Source organism: Pseudophryne corroboree, chromosome 4 (genome assembly GCF_028390025.1).
Source record: "Pseudophryne corroboree isolate aPseCor3 chromosome 4, aPseCor3.hap2, whole genome shotgun sequence".
NCBI lineage: Eukaryota > Metazoa > Chordata > Amphibia > Anura > Myobatrachidae > Pseudophryne > Pseudophryne corroboree.
The window spans coordinates 779,154,795-779,175,455 of NC_086447.1; the positions used below are offsets into that span (position 1 = coordinate 779,154,795).

Below are 20,661 nucleotides of genomic sequence, written 5' to 3' on the forward strand. Positions count from 1 at the left end.
GTATGAGAAATATAAGGGGCGTTCATGGACGGTGATTAGGTGGTAACAGCGGGTGGCTAGAGTGAAACAGATGTTGCGTCTTACGGGAGTGTCACTAAAAACAGTTGCATACAAAGATGCTGAACCACTCACAAAGGCAGCCATACTCAGACAGATAAACTGCACCTTCCATAAGGCAGATGCAAGTTCTGATACTGTGTCTAAAGACATACTAAGCGGTATATCAGTGTTTACTGACAGTATGTGTCTCAGTCCTTGCACATTCGGACGCATGGATGTACACATCTATTGGGTATATAGTGTATGTGTTTGGGGCAGGGTATACAGTATTGGATATATAGTGTATGTGTTTGGGGCAAGGGGATCCAGACGGGATCCTGGAGCTGGCATTCTGAGTAGTGTCGGAATTGATCGAATCCCCTTTCCCCAAGCACACACACTATATATCCAATATGCGATATAGTTATGTGACCGGCGGTTACATTACCTCCCCCTACACCCCCCCCCCCCCTCACAATCCCGACGGTCGGCATGCCAACCAGCAGGAACTAATCTCACTCGTGGGTGTCCACGACACCCATAGAGTGTGAATAGGACCCGTGGCGACCGCAGGTCGCCGTCCCCCCACCCCCCCACCCCGCCGGAACTCTGCGGACGGGATTCCGGCGTCGGGATGCTGACCTCCGGCATCCCGAACGCCAGCATCCCGATACACACCCATCCAATACACATCCTGAACTAGGATTTGCCGGGACGCCAAAGGGGTAAGCCGGGGAAGGGGGTGGTTAGGCTGCAGAGTAGGAGGGTAAGGCTGCGGGAAGGGAGTTTAAGATTAGGCACTTCTGGGGAGGGTTAGGTTTAGGCTGTGGGGTTAGGCTGTGGCGGGGGCAGAGGTCTGGCTGCGGGTAAGGAGGGTTATGGATTAGTGCTAGTCTCCTTACCACTTTGGTGTCAGGATCCTGACCTTCTGGATGCAGCTGTCGGTATTTTGACTGCAGGCATCCCAATCGCCGGGATCCCGATACCATGCCGGGGCAAGGTATATAGTATTATGTGTATTGTATATATAGTGTATGTGTTTGGGGCAAGGTATATAGTATTATGTGTATTGGCATGTGTTTAAGGCAGGGTATATAGTGTATGCGCTTAGGCCAGGGTATACAGAATTATATGTACTGGGTAAATAGTATATGTTTTTGGGGCAGGGTATACAGTTTATGTGTTCGGGGCAGGGTATATAATATGTGTTTTGGGTATATAGTGTTTGTGTTTAGGTCAGAGTATATAGTATTATGTGTATTGGGTATATGGTGTGTATGTTTAGGGCAAGGTACATCGTATTATGTGTACAGAGTATATAATTATGTGTATTAGGTATCTAGTATATATGTTTGGGGCAGGGTATATAGTGTATGTGTTTGGGGCAGGGTATATAGTGTATGTGTTTGGGGCAGGGTATATAGCACTATGTGTATTGGATATAGCCTATAGGGGACTGCTGTGGACACAGCTGGGACACACACTCCGCTCCCCCTTGGCTGCCGCGCCCACACACAGGGAGACCCCGGGACATCAACCCTTGGACATCCTCTGCCCTCCCCGGGCACATACCAAGGCCACGTCCCGGGCTGAGCAGCTCATCAGCTCGCTCTCTGTCCCGAGCTCCTCGGACTCCTGCATCGGGGCCGCCATCTTCGCCAGGCAGGAGACTGCACCGGATGCGGAAACACGTCACAGCGGTGACACAGCAGCAGTGACTGTGAGAGCCATGGATGGAGGAGAGAGCTGTCTGTAACCATGGAGCTCTGGCAGCAAGCAACACACACAGTGACTCAGCTGCACAGAAGCAGGTCACTGTACGGGAACCATAAGTCCCAGCATGGCTTCCTACTTTATGGTTAGAAGGGCATGCATGATGGGGATTGTAATTCCACAACAGCAATGATCCTTGGTAATTAGACCTAGACTCCCTGCATACTCTTCCCATACGGCTCTGTTTTACACACACACACACACACACACACACATACAGCTACATAAGAATTAACAGCAAATGTTTCGATTTTGGAAGGTGTTTCATATGCAGTGCCCCTGGCAGCCTGCTGGGGTCCTTAGTATCCAATTTTTGAATGTATTTTCATGTGGTGGCATTGAATCTGCACAGAAATGATGTCACCTATGATGTTTATAGACAAAGAAGAGTGTAATCACATAATCATATACCGAACTATTATTTTCTTTTGTCTTTTTTTCTAATTAAATACATTAAAATGTTTAATTAATTTGGTTTCTCTTACGTCCTAGAGGATGCTGGGGTCCACACTAGTACCATGGGGTATAGATGGGTCCACCAGGAGCCATTGGCACTTTAAGAGTTTGAGAGTGTGGGCTGGCTCCTCCCTCTATGCCCCTCCTACCAGACTCAGTTTAGAAAATGTGCCCGGAGGAGCCGATCACAGCTAGGGGAGCTCCATAGGCGTTTCTTTATGTTTATTTTTTTGAATAGAGTATAGGCAAAAGGAGGCTGTTGGCAACAGCATTCCTGCTTCATGGGACTAAGGGTGGGGGAGTAGTGTCCGCCCTAAGGGGTGCGAGCCACTATCTCCGCTGACAGGACACTGAGCTCCTGAGGGGACAGATCGATTGCCGCCACAGGGGATCGCTCACTCCAGCAGCATGCCGCCAACCCCCTTACAGAGCCAGAAGACGTCGGTGGCGAGATAGTCACCGGCCCCCTGACAAGCGTGGAGCTGGTGTGAAGATGGCGGCAACAGGGTACTAACTGCGCTCCGGGGCTCAGCGGTACATGGTGCGGCGCTGTGAGGGGTGCCCTGAGCCAGCGCCTACACCCTAAACTAGTAACACAGCCTGTCGAGGACCCCGGATCACCGCTAGCAATTTACCTCAGGCCAGTATAAAAAATAGGATTTTCACATACCGCATGCCATGGCATGAATAACAGCAGCAACAGACTTGACTGAAAAGAAACACCACATGAGTGTAACGACAACCAAGAGCTGCAGATATAGTACGCACTGGGACGGGCGCCCAGCATCCTCTACGGACTAAGAGAAAAGGATTTACCAGTAGGTATTAAAATCCTATTTTCTCATACGTCCTAGAGGATGCTGGGGACTCCAAAAGGACCATGGGGTTTATACCAAAGCTCCAGACCGGGCGGAAGAGTGCGGACGACTCTGCAGCACCGATTGAGCAAACATGAGGTCCTCATCAGCCAGGGTATCAAACTCGTAGAACTTAGCAAAAGTGTTTGAACCCGACCAAGTAGCTGCTCGGCAAAGTTGAACTGCCGAGACTCCTGCCCCAAGAAGAGCCCACCTTCCTGGTAGAATAGGCCTTCACCGACCTCGGTACCGGCAATCCAACTGTAGAATGAGCATGCCGAATTGTATCACAGATCCAGCGTGTACAGTCTGCTTAGAAGCAGGGGTTACACTATTGTTGGGAGCATACAGGATAAACAGAGCGTCTGTTTCCCCAATCTGAGCCGTTCTGGCGACATAAATATTCAAAGCTCTGACTACATCGAGAGTCTTTGAATCAGCCAAGGCTTAAGTAGCCCCAGGCGCCACAAAGGCTGGTTCCTGTGAAACGCAGAAACCACTTTTGGCAGAAATTGTTGCCGAGTTCTCAATTCCGCTCTATCCACATGGAAGATCAAATAGGGGCTCTTGTGAGACGAAGCCGCCAATTCCGACACCCTCCTTGCGGACGCCAAGGCCAATAGCATGACCACTTTCCAAGTGAGAAATTTTTACCCAACCTTTCGTAAAGGTTCCAACCAGTGTGACATAAGAAACGGCAACACCACGTTAAGGTCCCGTGGTGCCACTGGAGGCACAAATGGAGGTTGGATGTGCAGCACTCCTTTCACGAAAGTCTGAACTTCTGGAAAGGTGGCCAATTCTTTAATGGAGCCTAACTTTAGGCCTGCATCCACACCTGCTTGCAAAAAATGGAGAAAACGACCCAGCTGAAATTCCTCCGTAGGAGCCTTCTTGGATTCACACCAAGACACATACTTCCTCCAAATACGGTGGTAAAGCTTCGCCGTTACTTCTTCCCTAGCCTGAAGCAATGTGGGAATGACTTCACCGGCAATACCCTTTCGGGCTAGGATATGGCGTTCAACCACCAAGCCGTCAAACGCAGCCCCGGTAAGTCTTGATACATGCCCGGTCCTTGCTGTAACAGGTCCTCTCGTAGAGGAAGAGGCCAGGGATCTTCTATGAGTAAATCCAAAAGGCAAAAGGTAAACAAAGGCTCTATGCGCAATATACTGCTGCCAGCTTACATAAACTCTTATGAGGTCCCCTCACCCCTCACCAACGTGATAACAGTACAAACAAGAAAATTAGAGTAAATGACTTAGCTGGCGCTGTCAGAACGTAGTCTCATCTGGATATAACCTTCAAACTGCCATTTGCATAACCATAAGTTTCACCATAGGGAAAATGAAACAAAGTGGCACTATGGTGAAACTTATGGTTATGCAAATGGAAGTTTGAAGGTTATATCCAGATGAGACTACGTTCTGACAGCGCCGGCTAAGTCATTTACTCTAATTTTCTTGTTTGTACTATCCTCTATGAGTAAGTCTTGAAGATCTGGATACCAAGCCCTCCTTGGCTAGACCGGAATACTGAGGATCGCCTGAACCTTTGTTTCTGCTGCGGGGTACACTGGGCTCCACAAGTCTGGACAATGGGGTGTAGAGTAGGATCTTGATCCGAGGCACCAACAGACTCAAAGCTTTGACTGTTCCCAGAATGCACAGCATCGCCTACTATATCACCCCGCCTCCCAGCACAGGAGCTCAGTTTGTCAGTTGGTGCTGCAGTAAGCAGGCACTTAACAGAAAAGCTTTTTATGAGGTAAAAAGTGAAGACTTCAAGGGCAGCAGCGGTGGTAAATGTTTTGTGACATTCACTGCTGCAGCTCCAGCTCTCCCCAGCGGCGCTGTACACTCCCGAGCCCTGGTTGCCGGGTACCTACAGCGGAGGCTCCGGTTTTCTTCATGTTAGACACACACGGCTGGGGCTCTCCAGGATCGCGTGGCCGCGCTTCGGGAGGTGGTAAGTGGGTCCCGCTCGCGGGACCCGGTCTTTATCGCGATCTGGCGCGGTCAGTGGGAGGCGGGCCTCGCGCGCTGGCGGTGGACACTGTGGCAGTACAGGCGATCCCACTAGATCACCAGGGCATGGGCGCAGGTCGGGTTTTCTCTCTAAACCACTTCTTATATCGCCCACAGTACCCGGTGGTTTTGCCAGCAAGGGGGATAAGGCTTAGACCTGAAGCCCCTCCCCCAGCCCCAGGGCGCCATTTCCCGCAAATGTTCCCGCCCTGGAGCTGCATATCTGTCTTTTCCTCGCTCCCAGTCAGTGTCTGCGGCGCCATTATCCCTCAGTTCACTGTTCCTGGGACTGCTTGGGCAAATCCTCCTATGTAAAGCCGCCTGGTTGTCAGCGCTGTGCCTTTACATGACACTTAAGTATTCTACCTGCCGTTTTAGGCAGTGATAGTTAAGAAAGAGTGCACTTAAGCTAGCCATACATCAGACCAACTTTTCTCCAACACTCCAAACTTCCAACCATCCAACTTGTCTGTCCAACTAAAACAGTGCCCCACACATCTCACCAACTTTTTACCAGTGCTCCACACATCTAACCAACTTTTCATCAGACCAACCAACCTTCCAACTTCTGTCCAACTTGTGATGTCACTGAAGTAGGCGGACAGTGCCTGCCTACAGTTCTTCAGTTTTGTTTTGTTTTTTTCATTTCAAAACATGCAGAAGTGTCTTTTTTTCAGTGAAACTGGGCTTTTCTTTCACCACCATACATTTATTAGATTTACTTATTTTTATACTGAACTATGGATACCAGCATGGTTGGGCTGCCAAGGCAAATATATATATACCAGATGTAGATATTCGGCACTCCCAATGTAGTAAAATGTACAGCTTGCCTGGTGCCCTCCTGAGCTTCAAAAAGCAAACATATCACAAACGATAGGCGGCACTCTAGGACTTTTCAAAAATCAAGAACATACGTGACCCTGTTCTGACAGCTTAACGTTTCGGTTTAATGTAACCGTCGTGTGCGTGCGTGTCACAGTGTGTGTGCGCGTGCATGTCACAGTGTGTGTGCGTGCGTGTCACAGTGTGTGTGCGTGCATGTCACAGTGTGTGCGTGCGTGTCACAGTATGTGTGCACGTGCGTGTCAGTGTGTGCACGTGCGTGTCAGTGTGTGCGTGTCACAGTGTGTGTGCGTGTCACAGTGTGTCTGTGCGTGCATGCCAGTGTGTGTCTAATACCATGTGTATATACAGCTGCCGCTGCCGGGTTGACAGGGGCAGCTTGTTTGTTTGCTTGTGACCTCTAATGGGGTATATGCTGCAGCCTGGTGGGAAGGCTGACATGCAGCAGCGCCGGGTGTCCGCTGCTGATGGGGCGCGGACAGGGGATCACTCCTGTGGCTGGTGATCGCGGGCGGGGTGACAGTCGCCGGGTGTCCGCTGCTGATGGGGTGCGGACAGGGGATCACTCCTGCGGCTGGTGATCGCGGGCGGGGTGACAGGCGCCGGGTGTCTGCTGCTGATGGGGCGCGGACAGGGGATCACTCCTGTGGCTGGTGATCGCGGGCGGGGTGACAGCCGCCGGGTGTCCGCTGCTGATGGGGTGCGGACAGGGGATCACTCCTGCGGATGGTGATCGCGGGCGGGGTGACAGCTGCCGGGTGTCCGCTGCTGATGGGGTCCGAGTAGGGGAACACCACTGCTGGGTTTGGTAATGCAGGGGTTTGTAGGGTAGGTGCCGGGTGACCTCTGACAGGGGTGCAGGCAGGGGGACACAGCTGCTGCAGGCGGTGAACACTGTTGAGGTGCGCCAGTGCAGCAGGGGCACTGAATTCTCTCCTCCCGCTCAGCCGCTGCGTCTGACAGGGATTCCGATGAAGAAGTAGGTGTCCGCCTACTTATCGTTCATTTCCCCCTACACCTGAACGATGAGTTGGGAAAATCAAACAGGTTTGATTTTCCCAACTAGTTGGACAGACCGTTTCTGGCCGTTTTTTAGCGTGTGGGAGCAAACGGCTGATAATCATTTGCTCCCACACACTGCCTGATTATCTTTACAACCAGCCAACTAGTTGGCTGGTTGGAAAGATATCGTCCTGATGTATGGCCAGCATTAGTCAGGGTTTTATAGTACAATTACCCTGTGATATACATCCAGTTCTTACTGTGTAGTGTTATATCTATTGACTATTTAGCAATATAAGCTAGTCCAGTGCAGTATTATTGTCCGTAATAACCTCTGCATTGTACAAACTGTGACTATTTGTGTGTGCATTTGATAGCTGAGTGTTGTCCATCTCGTGTCTTTCACTCAACTTGCTATCCCTATATTCTATAACCTGAGGGGGCTTGGTGCGTCAGGTGTTATCTAATATAGGATTTTCACAAATATATACTGTATTACGTATTTTTCTCTGTGATTTGGTCACCATATCTCTCCTTTATCTCTGCTAGTGCTGACTACACTGCGCAGGGGTTTGGGATATTGTGCTGCTGATAATTGTACTGTGTTACCTCATACTGCATGTTATATAATGTCTGCTTCTGAGGGTAACGGTTCTGGGGCGGAACACACTGCTGGTGTTGCTGAAGCCACAGGCACATATGAGGAGAATATAGCAGCTGTGGGCTCTGGTTCTGGGGGCTCCTTGCCCCCCAGTGGGACTGTGGCAACGGAGGCACAAACTGACCCACCGTGGGCCGCTTTTTCCACGCTTCTGCATACGCTAGTTCACAAACTAACACCCCCTATGGGACCCCCAATGCTGGTACAACCATATGTGGTCCCTGCAGCTAACCCGCCGTGGGCGGACGATTTATCTGCTCAATTAAAGAAGTTGAACCAGTCCTTGACTACTAAAAAGTCTGACCAACGCTCGCCTAAGTCCAAGAGGTCCTCTAAGCAAGCGCTTGTCTCCTCACAATCCACTGCTGTCACTGACACCTCGTCTGATGAGGACGGCACTTACACTTACCCCACAGGTTCTGACTCAGAGACGGCTGATGGGGAGGGTAGTTCACATGTGGATGTTCCTGACCTTTTGGAGGCTATTAAGTTAATTCTGCAGATTACGGATGATCCCGAGCCATCCGTGCCTCCTAAGAAACCAGATAGGTTCAAGCGTCAGAAGGTGGTTAAACAGGTTTTACCTCACTCTGATCACCTAGTGGATATACGTCAGGAACCCTGGGAAAACCCGGGTACGAAGTTTGTGCCTCAAAAGAAGATGCTGGCTCGCTATGCCCTCGTGCCAGAGCTGTCTAAGAATTGGGAAACACCTCCTCCAGTGGACTCACATGTGGCTAGGATGGTGGTTTCCTCAGCTCTACCTGTCACTACCGTCACGTCTCTGAAAGAGCCTACAGATAAACGTGTGGAGGGTTGTCTAAAAGCGATTTACACCCTCATGGGTGCTGCACAAAGGCCTACTATTGCAGCTTCATGGGCTGCTGAGGCTATTGAAGCATGGGCCTTGGAGTTAGAAGCTGAAATCTCCTCTGACCATGCTAGACAATGCTTGTCATATATTGTCACAGCTTCTCGATATATGATGCCTGATGCCGGTATTCTGGCAGCCAAGGCCTCTACTACGTCAGTCCGGCTCGCCGGATATTGTGGCTGAGATCCTGGTCTGTGGATCTGGACTCTAGAAAAACCCTGGAGGTACTCCCTTTCAAGGGAGATATTCTGTTTGGGGAGGACTTAAATAAGATAGTGGCTGACTTGTCTACTGCCAAAACTGCCAAAACTGTCTGTCTACCTAATACTAATACTTCTGTGTCAAAGGCTAAAGATACGTCCTTTCGCCCCTTTCGTCCTTCAGGTAAAGCAAAAGGTCAGGCGTACCATAAGCAGGCCCGTACTTCCAAACCTGGTAAGCCGAAGCCCAAAAGAGCCTGGGCTGCCCGTCAGCCAGCTGCCAAGACCGATAAGCCTGCCGCATGACGGGGCGGGCCTCCCTCTGGGAGATCCCAGGGCAGGGGGCCGGCTTCTAGGGTATACCCAGGAATGGTTGAAGACCACTTCAGATGCCTGGGTACGGGAAGTCGTCACTGGAGGTTACGCCACTGCCTTCAAAAACTGACCCCCTCATCGATTTTGCCAGACAGACGTCCCTTTGGACCGGACAAAGGCAGAAACTCTACACTCGGTGGTACAGACCCTCCTGGATACAGGAGTCGTAGTACAGGTGCCTCTTGCTCAGAGGGGCCGGGGGTACTATTCTCCGCTGTTTCTAGTCCCGAAACCGAATGGGTCCTCCCGGCCCATTCTCAACCTCAAGGCATTGAACAGGTTTGTGAAGATTTCCAAGTTCCGTATGGAAACCCTTCGCTCTATAGTTCTGGCCTTGAAACCTGGGGACTACGTGGTCTCCTTGGACATACAGGATGCTTACCTGCATATTCCTATAGCAGTGTCACATCAACAATACCTGAGGTTTGCTATCGGCAATATCCATTACCAGTTTCGGGTGTTACCTTTTGGTTTAACAATGGTTCCGCGAGTCTTCACCAAAGTTATGGCGGTGATGACGGTGGTACTCCGCCATCAAGGGGTCAGGATACTGCCGTATCTGGACGACTTGTTAATCCTGGCAAATTCCCCAGATCTTCTCCTGTGTCATCTGGATATGACGGTCCGGTTTCTACAAGCCCACGGGTGGCTCATCAACTTGAAGAAATTCTCCCTGGTCCCTGCTCAGAGCATGGTGCACCTGGGAGCGCTGTTGGACACTCACAACCAGAGGTTGTTCTTGTCTCAGGAGAAAGTCCTGAAGCTTCAGGACAGGATTCGTTGCTACCTTTCTCGTCCGCAAGTGTCGATACATTCGGCGATGCAGGTGCTGGGCCTCATGGTGTCAGCATTCGACATGGTGGAGTATGCTCAATTCCATTCTCGCCCTCTCCAGAAGCTGATTCTAGCCAAGTGGGACGGCCTGCCTCACCGGATCAGGTCTCAAATTATCTCATTGACTCTGGAGGTCCGTCTATCGCTGCTCTGGTGGCTCCAGGACCAACAATTGTGCAGGGGCCGTCCCTTCTGGATATCCAACTGGGTCCTGTTGACGACAGATGCCAGTCTAAGAGGTTGGGGCGCGGTGCTGGAGCAGCACTCCTTACAGGGTCGGTAGACCAAGGAGGAATCTCTCCTCTCGATCAACATTCTGGAGTTGCGGGCGGTCTTCAATGCGTTGAACCTGTCCCAGCATTTAATTCAGAACCGTCCGGTTCAAGTACAGTCGGACAACGCCACCACAGTGGCTTACATAACTCATCAAAGCGGCATTCAAAGCCGTTTGGCAATGAAGGAAGCCTCATGGATTCTACAGTGGGCAGAACGCCATCTACCGGCAATATCGGCAATATTCATTCCGGGAGTCCTGAATTGAGAAACAGACTTTCTCAGTCGTCAGGACGTGCATGCCAGCGAGTGGGGTCTCCATCCAGAAGTGTTTAAACTCCTCGTGGAAAGGTGGGGTCTTCCAGATGTGGATCTGATGGCGTCTCGACACAATCACAAGGTTCTGGTCTTCGGAGCAAGGACAAGGGATCCTCAAGCAGCATTCATGGATGCGCTGGCGGTGCCGTGGAGGTTTCGGCTGCCGTACGTGTTCCCTCCGGTGTCACTCCTGCCCAGGGTAATTCAGAAGTTCAAGCAAGAAAAAGGAAATCTGCTTCTCATAGCTCCGGCGTGGCCCAGACGGCACTGGTTCTCAGACCTGCAAGGCCTGTCGTCAGAGCGTCCACTTCTACTTCCACAACGCCCAGACCTCCTCGTTCAGGGCCCTTGTGTCTTCCAGGACCTAGCCCGGCTATCTTTGACGGCGTGGCTCTTGAAGCTTCCATCATGAGGGCTAAGGGTTTTTCTGAAGAGGTCATTAAATCTATGTTGCGGGCCCGGAAACCGGCTTCTGCTCGGATTTACCATAGGGTCTGGCATTCATACTTTGTTTGGTGCGCTTCTAACAATTATGACGCTTCCAAGTTTAGTACAGCCAAACTTTTGGCTTTTCTGCAGCAGGGCCTAGATTTAGGCCTGCGTCTGGCCTCCCTCAAGGTTCATATTTCTGCCTTGTCGGTGTGGTTTCAGAGAAAAATTGCGACTTTACCTGATGTTCATACTTTCACTCAGGGTGTGTTGCGTATCCAACCTCCCTATGTCCCGCCTGTGGCTCCTTGGGACTTGTCGGTGGTTTTGGAGGCGTTGCAGGAGCCTCCATTTGAACCTCTTGGTTCAGCTGACCTTAAGTGGCTTTCCCTTGAGGGGGTGTTCTTGCTGGCTATTGCCTCTGCTAGAAGAGTGTCGGATCTGGGTGGCTTGTCTTGTAGTTCCCCATATCTGATTTTTCACCGTGACCAGGCGGTTCTTAGGACTCGTCCTGGATATTTACCTAAGGTGGTTTCTTCGTTCCACCTTAATCAGGAGATTGTGGTTCCAGTCTTTGTCTCTCCTGATTTGTCTCCCAAAGAGCGGTCTTTGGATGTGGTACGGGCTCTCTGTATCTATGTGAAGAGAACTGCTTCTATTCGAAAATCTGATTCTCTCTTTGTTTTGTTTGGATATCACAAACGTGGCTGGCCTGCTCACAAGCAGACCCTGGCCAGATGGATTAGAATGGTGATTGCACATGCTTATGTGAAGGCTGGTCTGTCAGCTCCTGCTCACATTATGGCCCATTCTACTCGGTCTGTTGGACCTTCTTGGGCGGCCCACCGTGGTGCGACCCTTGATCAATTGTGCAAGGCGGCTACGTGGTCCTCCGGGAACACATTCATAAGGTTCTATGCCTTCGATACTGCAGCTTCCCAGGATGCTTCCTTTGGACGCCGGGTTCTTGTGCCCGCTACAGTGCGTCCCCTCCCATAAGGAACTGCTTTAGGACATCCCCATTGTCCAGACTTGTGGAGCCCAGTGTACCCTGCAGCAGAAAACAAGTTTTATGGTAAGAACTTACCTTTGTTAAAACTCTTTCTGCGAGGTACACTGGGCTCCACAAGGCGCCCACCCTGACGCACTTAGCTTCTTTGGATTGATATGGCATTAGCCGCTGACACTTCTCTTGTCGTGAGAGTGTGGTGTATGTGGCTACTAACCATTGTCGTCTCTTTTTCTGCTACTGCATTGGGCTGGTTAACTAAAACTGAGCTCCTGTACTGGGAGGCGGGGTGATATAGGAGGCGGTGCTGTGCATTCTGGGAACAGTCAAAGCTTTGAGTCTGTTGGTGCCTCGGATCAAGATCCTACTCTACACCCCATTGTCCAGACTTGTGGAGCCCAGTGTACCTCGCAGAAAGAGTTTTAACAAAGGTAAGTTCTTACCATAAAACTCGTTTTTTCTTATGTTTATCACCTTCGGAAAGAGTGAAAGTGGAGTGAACACATAGACCGACTGAAACACCCAAGGCGTCACGAGGGCGTCCACTGCTATAGCTTGAGTGTCCCTTGACCTGAGACAATATCCCTGAAGTTTCTTGTTGAGGCGAGACGACATCCTGTCTAATCGAGGAATTCACCAAAGATTTGTCACTTCTGTGAAAACTTCTTGATGAAGACCCCACTCTCCTGGATGGAGATGGTGTCTGCTGAGGAAGTCTACTTCTCCGTTGTCTTCACCCAGAATGATGACCTCTAATAGAGCGTTTACATGCCTTTCCGCTCATCGGAAACTTTTGCGGCTTCTACCATTTCCGCTTTGCTCCTCGTTCCGCCCTAGCGGCTTACTTACGCCACTGCTGTTTAGTCGTCCGACAGAATTAAGACGGGCAGAACATGAAGAAGATGTTCCGTTGTAAAAAGCTCTTAAATCAAGAAAGCTTATTTCAGACAAGATTCCCGGCTTGACCTTTCCCCCTGGAAATTCTTCACCTGGAAAGACTGCTCCCCAGCCTTGGAGACTTGTATCCATGGACACCAGGATCTAATCCTGGATCCCGAACCTTCATCCCTCTAGGAGGTGAGAACTGTGAAGCCACCACAGGAGATATATCCTGGTCCTGGCAAATAGGATTATTTTCCGGTGCATGTGCAGGTAAGACCCGGACCACATGTCCAACTGGTCCCGCAAAAACAACTCTGGCCTTTGACCTGCTCACCGAATGGCCTCGTAGGCCGCAACCATCTTCTGCATCAACGGAACGTATCGATGTGTTTACACTGGTGCAAATCTGAACCGACTCTGGATCATCAGATCTCTTTCCACAGGAAAAAACAAACTCTTAACAGATCAGTATCTACTCTTATTCCCAACTCCGACCTCTGCGTCGTCGGGATCAACAGCGATTCTTTGTGTTGAAGAACTGTCAGAGAGAAACAATGAATTGTACCACTTGTTTCTTGACCTCGCCGTAGTCAGGAGAGCGTCCCAGTACAGAATAATAATGGCTCTTACTATAGAAGGAAAACCATCATACTGCCATCACTCTGGTGAAATGGCAATGACAATCCTGAATAGCAAAACCAGGTAAGCTTAATGCAGATGACACCGCATTTAAACCCTCTTTCTTCTTTTACAGGTTGGAGATCCCTGCCCTGAGAGATTCCATCTTGTAGTTCAACTTCTTGAGTAGAAATCTTTTTTGGGATTGTTCTGACCGAGCTGTCCGGGCTCAGAAGCACGAAAAAGCTTGAATAACAGCTTTCTTTTTTTTTTTTGCTTTTTTTCGTGACAGGGACAGCAGGACAATGTCCTGATCCTGACCCAACTCTTGTATGGCGTCGCATACTACCTCTCCAGAGGAGAATCAGTAAGATCTATTTGAAAACTCCGTAAGGTAAATCATTTGGAAAACTCGAGTATGTCCCCCTTTGGACTCTATTCTTAACTCACTGGTCCAAGTCCATTCTAGGACTGACTGAAGAGTATTAGACGAGTTCCCACCGGTGTGGGCTCCAGCAAGATAGACCCAGCGACTTGCTGTGGATGTGGTAGAAACAGAGGACGATATCTGCTTCTGCAAAGTTGAAAAGGCTGCCGACTTCTTACCTTTTCACCTCCCTCTACCTACATAGAAGGGGAATAAAAACGGTATCCAACCGATCAAAATGACTGCATCCCACAAAAAATGCGTCACCAACCGTTGTGATGGAACATAGCACAAGAAGGTAGACTTACCAGTGGTATCTGCCGAAATCAACCTAACCAAGTCATCCCCAAACCAGATTATCCCTTCATAGGGAAGATACTTCAGTATTTCTCGGAGTCAGCGCATACCTCTTGTAGTCGCACGGCAGCAAGTTGCAATGTTCTAGATAAGACCCAAGGAATATCCCATTTCTCCCCAGGGTAATTATATCGGATAACAAGGTAACCGACCATTTCTGAATACAAGCACTACCCCATGCGTATGTAATGCAAATATCATCAAAGCATATAATTAAAATATCACTTAGCTTCCTGTATACGATCCTTTGTGACAGGGCCCCGTGCAGACCAGGGGTTGACATTCACTTTATTCTATCCACGGCGGGAGAAGAATAAACACTCGGACTCCTCGTGAGGATTCGAGACCATCTTGTCACAGCTGACCTAGAGCTTCATCAACAGAGCGACCAGCACATGAGAAGGATTAACTTTACTTCAGCTTTCATAATAAATTGTACTATAAATGTACACATTTAAATACACATACACATATATCTATATATACATCTCATATATATATATATATATATATATATACACACCGTTGGGGGGAGGGGTTTAGCGACCAATGGTGTCTAAAAGAACTCACACTTTAGGTGAAAAGTTAAGAATATAAAATACAGTTTATTAACGTGTATATTTAAAATGACAATACTTTTTCTAAAAAATGGGATAAAAACTATACACACAGAAATATAATACCAGTTAAAATGAATAAATAGTAAAAGATTCCTTAACTTGGTATGTAGTCACTGCCAGATAGCCCAACGCGTTTCGTCCTTAAGACTTCATCAAGGGGTGTTGGCAGAGTGGGACCAGGCTTCTATTTATACCAGTACTAATCTAGTGTCAATTATGACATCACTTCCTGTTAGTACCACATGATGTTATGTGACAGACTGAAAACTATTAATTTACATTGGTGAGTAACATAATTAAATAGTATATAAGTTTCACAGGTTAGTTATATGTTTTAGAAACAGGTTTGGAGTTCAAAAAACCGAAAAATCTTTTCAAAAGGTGCGCCGATGCGTCTTCCGCCCCACTTCCGGTTTCTTGGCGTCGCGTCACTTCCGCCCCACTTCCGGAAATGGGACCGCGCATGCGCCCGCTATTTCCACTCGTCTAATAGTAACAAGAGAGCTGGGTTGTATGTTCAAGATTATCTCAGCGGCGGTCATCTTTGTATAGATTTTTCATTCAGTCTCTTTATGCGGCGGCCATCTTAGTGGAGATCAGCGATGTGGACATTTATAGTGTTGAGCATCATAAAAAAAATGAAATAAATAAAAGGAAATCAATGCATGTAAAAACGATCTAAGGACAGTACAGTATTTTATATTTATGATGATAGAGCTACATCTGACCATAAGGAATTATAAATATATGTTTATACTTAAATAAATAAATAAAATATATATTTACAGTATGTTAATAAGTGCTTCGTGCATATTTATAGTGCTTAGTGCAGGTTTATAAGGTGCAGATTAGGGTGGTAAGGGAAATGGTACTTGTTAAGGCGCTTAGTGCATAGTGCTTAGTGCATGTTTAGGATAGTAAGGTGCATAATTAGAGACAAGGATATTCTATAATAGGTGACACATTAATCTATGCATAATTAGGTGCATAATTAGAGACAAGGATATTCTATAAGTGACACATTAATCTATGCTTATTTTTAGTCATTAAAATAATACTGACATGCTCATGTAGGCTTTTTTTGAAATAGTTTTGTTACAGTACCTGATCTTCCCAGGTGGTCTCCCTATTCTGGTACTGATCAGGCCCGACACTGCTTCGCTTCCAAGATCGGACGAGATTGGGCATGTCCAGTGTGGTTTGACTGTAAAAAGCACTTACCATACATGTGTCAGCGTTATTTATAATATGACTTTATAAGATTAGTAAACGGGGGGATGAGGACGGTAGGGGGGAGGGGGGGGGGGGAGGAGGGGCGGGGAAGAGGGGGGGGGTTGATGAACTGTAGGGGTTAGGGAGGGGGGGGGGTTTGCCAGTGTTCAGGGTAAGATACTGTATTTGAATGATTGAGGATCCGACCGTGTGATCCTGATGCCAGGAACGAGATTACAGGAACGGAGCAATTTCATAGTAGTCGTTGAATCCCTTTGGGTGAAGTGTCTGCAGTTGGAAAATCCAGTACATTTCTCTGCGTGAGAGTCTGTTGGCCAGATCGCCACCTCTCTCACCCAGTTTCACAAGTTCGATAGCTTTGAAAGTCAATGCTTCTGGGTTGGAGTTATGTGCTAAGTTGAAATGTCTGGATACCGCGTGTTTCTATTTTATTTTTTATATTGCGGACATGCTCTTGGATTCTTATTTTGAGGGGTCTCTTTGTCTTTCCCACATATTGCTTTCCGCACCCACATTCTAATAAGTAAATCACTGATTGGGTATTACAGTTTATGAAGTCTTTGATTTTGTGAACTTCCCTTTTTTCCGTGTCCGTAAATGTCTTCCTTACTGGGTGTAGATACCTGCAGATATTACATCGGCCGCACTTGAAGGATCCAGTGCATTTTGGCATTCGTAAATCTTCTTTAGTATCCTTACGTAACATGCTGGGGGCTAGTGTATCTTTAAGATTTTTTGATTTTCTAAAGATGATCTCGGGGCGAGGAGGCAGAATTTCTTTGAGTACTGGATCCATTAGTAGGATTCCCCAATGGTTCTTGAGTGAGTCTCTAATGGTTTTTTCATGACGGTTATATGTGGTGATGAAAGAAATAGAGTCCTTTTTTGTTTCTTTAGTCTTATACTCTAGCAGTGTAGATCTTTAACAACCCACATTTGGTAATCTTGACACGGCCTTTTTAGAAAAATGGGATAAAACACTACACAATTGTTTCATTGACCTCATGAAACTTCTGATTGAGGAAAAGAAGAACTCCCTCTTGGAATTAGAAAAGAACATCCAGCATAAAGAAACAGAAATGGAACCATTCAAAGATAAAGAGGACTTTAAAATTAATGAAAAAGTTCTTCATAGAAAAATGGAACATATTGAAGGAGAAGTCACTAAGAATAAAGAAAAGAAATTTCTAAGGGACAAAACAGACTATGAACAAGGAAAAATAAAGAATTGGAGTAGGTTTGGAACCATGAATCAGCAAATAAACCGAACAGATAGACAGTATTGGAAAACCGTCCCAATAAAAAGAAGACCATCACGGAATCTAGAAGGAAATACACCATCTCCAACTGTAAGGTTGCAGAACAGATTCACAACACTACAGAGATTCAATTCTAATAGTGACCAGGCTTTTTTAGCCCAGAGAACAGGAACAAGACCAAAAGAAGCTACAGGAAATTCCCTGAAAGAGGATGTCCGCCTGGCATCACCGCTGAAAAGAAGGTATACAGAAGAAGAGGAAAACGGGGCAGTAGGAGGAAGAGAGAACAAGAAAAGAGCGCTATAATGACGGATACGAAGGAAAAAGGAATTTTCAACCTTTCAAAACACACATTATCAAAACCAGAGATATCGTTGCTCAACAAAGGTCTCACATTTGCACCCACAGGTGGTCTCAATAAATTTGAGACCTTCATTGACTTAAATAAATTCATCAGAAAATTAACACTGAAAAGACACTTTCTAAAGAAAGATAATGCTATTATCAGTAATTATGAAACCCAATCGAAATCAGGTTTAAAACCAAATTCCAAGTTTTATCCATTGGAGTCAAAAGGGAGTAATATTAATATTTTTTATGAAATGGTAAAAAAGGACCTATGCGACACCGATCTAGAGAAAATTAAGGAGAAGAACATCACGAATCGAGAAAAAGAGGCATTAAAAAAGCTACAGAAGAATCAGGAAATCATTTTAAAACAAGCTGACAAAGGGGGGGGTCTGGTTATAATGGACCGTGAAAAATACATCACAGAAGCAGAGAGATTACTGGGAGACAACACTTCCTATATAAAATTGTCCAATGACCCTAAAGATGTCTTCATCGAAGAACTGAGAACACTTTTAGTGCGTGGTCTACGTACGGACATTCTTACGAAGGGAGAATTTCAATTCTTGATGAAATCAGATCCCATTACCCCTATCTTCTATTTCCTGCCAAAAATCCACAAAAATCTGGAAAACCCGCCCGGAAGACCCATAGTGGCGGGCATTGATTCACTAACATCAAACTTATCAGAATATGTAGATGTCTTCTTAAAATCCTACGTAAAAGATTTACCATCATTTCTAAAGGACACCACTGCCGTATTGAACTCCCTAAAAGACTTTGTATGGAAAGACACCTTCAAGTGGGCAACAATAGATGTTCAATCATTATACACCTGTATAGACCACCAAAAAGGTGTAACTGCATGCAGAGAATTTTTGGAGAATGATACAACACTAACAACCTCCCATAAAGATTTTATTTGTGATGTCATGTTTTTTATCCTTCAACACAATTATTTTAAATTTTTAGATGACTTTTACTTACAACGATGTGGGACCGCTATGGGTACAATTTTTGCACCAAGTTTCGCAAATCTTTTTATGGGCAGCTGGGAGAAGAATTTTATATATGGCAACCATGATTTTAAGGAACACCTAATCTTTTACCGTCGCTATATAGATGACATTTTAATCATCTGGGATGGAACAGAAGAAAGATTTTATAAATTCCTTGAATATCTGAGCAACAATGATATGAATCTCGTTTTTACATCCAAGATCAACCAAGAGTCTATTGAATTTCTTGATCTGGTTTTAATGGGTAAGGACAGTAAAATCGAGACAAAAAACTTCATCAAGCAAGTCGATACAAACAGCTACCTGCACTACAGAAGTAATCATTTAAAGAAATGGAAAAACAATATCCCCTTCTCCCAATTTAACAGGATAAAGAGAAACTGCAGCAATCAGGAAGAATGCGAAGCCCAAATCGAGAAGTACAAACACAGATTCAAGGATAAAGACTACCCAACGAATATCTTGGAAGAAGCAGCCACCAAAGCGAAGGCACTGGAAAGATCTACACTGCTAGAGTATAAGACTAAAGAAACAAAAAAGGACTCTATTTCTTTCATCACCACATATAACCGTCATGAAAAAACCATTAGAGACTCACTCAAGAACCATTGGGGAATCCTACTAATGGATCCAGTACTCAAAGAAATTCTGCCTCCTCGCCCCGAGATCATCTTTAGAAAATCAAAAAATCTTAAAGATACACTAGCCCCCAGCATGTTACGTAAGGATACTAAAGAAGATTTACGAATGCCAAAATGCACTGGATCCTTCAAGTGCGGCCGATGTAATATCTGCAGGTATCTACACCCAGTAAGGAAGACATTTACGGACACGGAAAAAAGGGAAGTTCACAAAATCAAAGACTTCATAAACTGTAATACCCAATCAGTGATTTACTTATTAGAATGTGGGTGCGGAAAGCAATATGTGGGAAAGACAAAGAGACCCCTCAAAATAAGAATCCAAGAGCATGTCCGCAATATAAAAAATAAAATAGAAACACACGCGGTATCCAGACATTTCAACTTAGCACATAACTCCAACCCAGAAGCATTGAGTTTCAAAGCTATCGAACTTGTGAAACTGGGTGAGAGAGGTGGCGATCTGGCCAACAGACTCTCACGCAGAGAAATGTACTGGATTTTCCAACGGCAGACACTTCACCCAAAGGGATTCAACGACTACTATGAAATTGCTCCGTTCCTGTAATCTCGTTCCTGGCATCAGGATCACACGGTCGGATCCTCAATCATTCAAATACAGTATCTTACCCTGAACACTGGCAAACCCCCCCCCCCTCCCTAACCCCTACAGTTCATCAACCCCCCCCCCTCTTCCCCGCCCCTCCTCCCCCCCCTCCCCCCTACCGTCCTCATCCCCCCGTTTACTAATCTTATAAAGTCATATTATAAATAACGCTGACACATGTATGGTAAGTGCTTTTTACAGTCAAACCACATTGGACATGCCCAATCTCGTCCGATCTTGGAAGCGAAGCAGTGTCGGGCCTGATCAGTACCAGAATAGGGAGACCACCTGGGAAGATCAGGTACTGTAACCAAACTATTTCAAAAAAAGCCTACATAAGCATGTCAGTATTATTTTAATGACTAAAAATAAGCATAGATTAATGTGTCACTTATAGAATATCCTTGTCTCTAATTATGCACCTAATTATGCATAGATTAATGTGTCACCTATTATAGAATATCCTTGTCTCTAATTATGCACCTTACTATCCTAAACATGCACTAAGCACTATGCACTAAGCGCCTTAACAAGTACCATTTCCCTTACCACCCTAATCTGCACCTTATAAACCTGCACTAAGCACTATAAATATGCACGAAGCACTTATTAACATACTGTAAATATATATTTTATTTATTTATTTAAGTATAAACATATATTTATAATTCCTT

General features: G+C 46.6%; 1 protein-coding gene and 2 pseudogenes across 4 annotated transcripts in view; 1 reads left to right on the forward strand and 2 right to left on the reverse strand.

Moving 5' to 3' along the window:
- Positions 1-1,795, reverse strand: part of UBR2 (ubiquitin protein ligase E3 component n-recognin 2) — a 278,406-nt gene extending 276,611 nt beyond the window's left edge. For 3 of the 4 annotated variants that reach the window (XM_063918297.1, XM_063918298.1, XM_063918296.1), the window contains exon 1: positions 1,612-1,795. In XM_063918297.1, coding sequence (XP_063774367.1) covers positions 1,612-1,692 — 81 coding nt within the window. In that variant the 5' untranslated portion in view covers positions 1,693-1,795. The remainder of the gene's footprint in view (positions 1-1,611) is intronic. The other variant, XM_063918295.1, reaches the window with a different exon arrangement.
- A 14,177-nt stretch (positions 1,796-15,972) lies between these two features.
- On the reverse strand, positions 15,973-16,092 carry LOC134913067 (5S ribosomal RNA; annotated as a pseudogene).
- Positions 16,093-20,180: 4,088 nt separating this feature from the next.
- On the forward strand, positions 20,181-20,300 carry LOC134913696 (5S ribosomal RNA; annotated as a pseudogene).
- Positions 20,301-20,661: the final 361 nt, after the last annotated feature.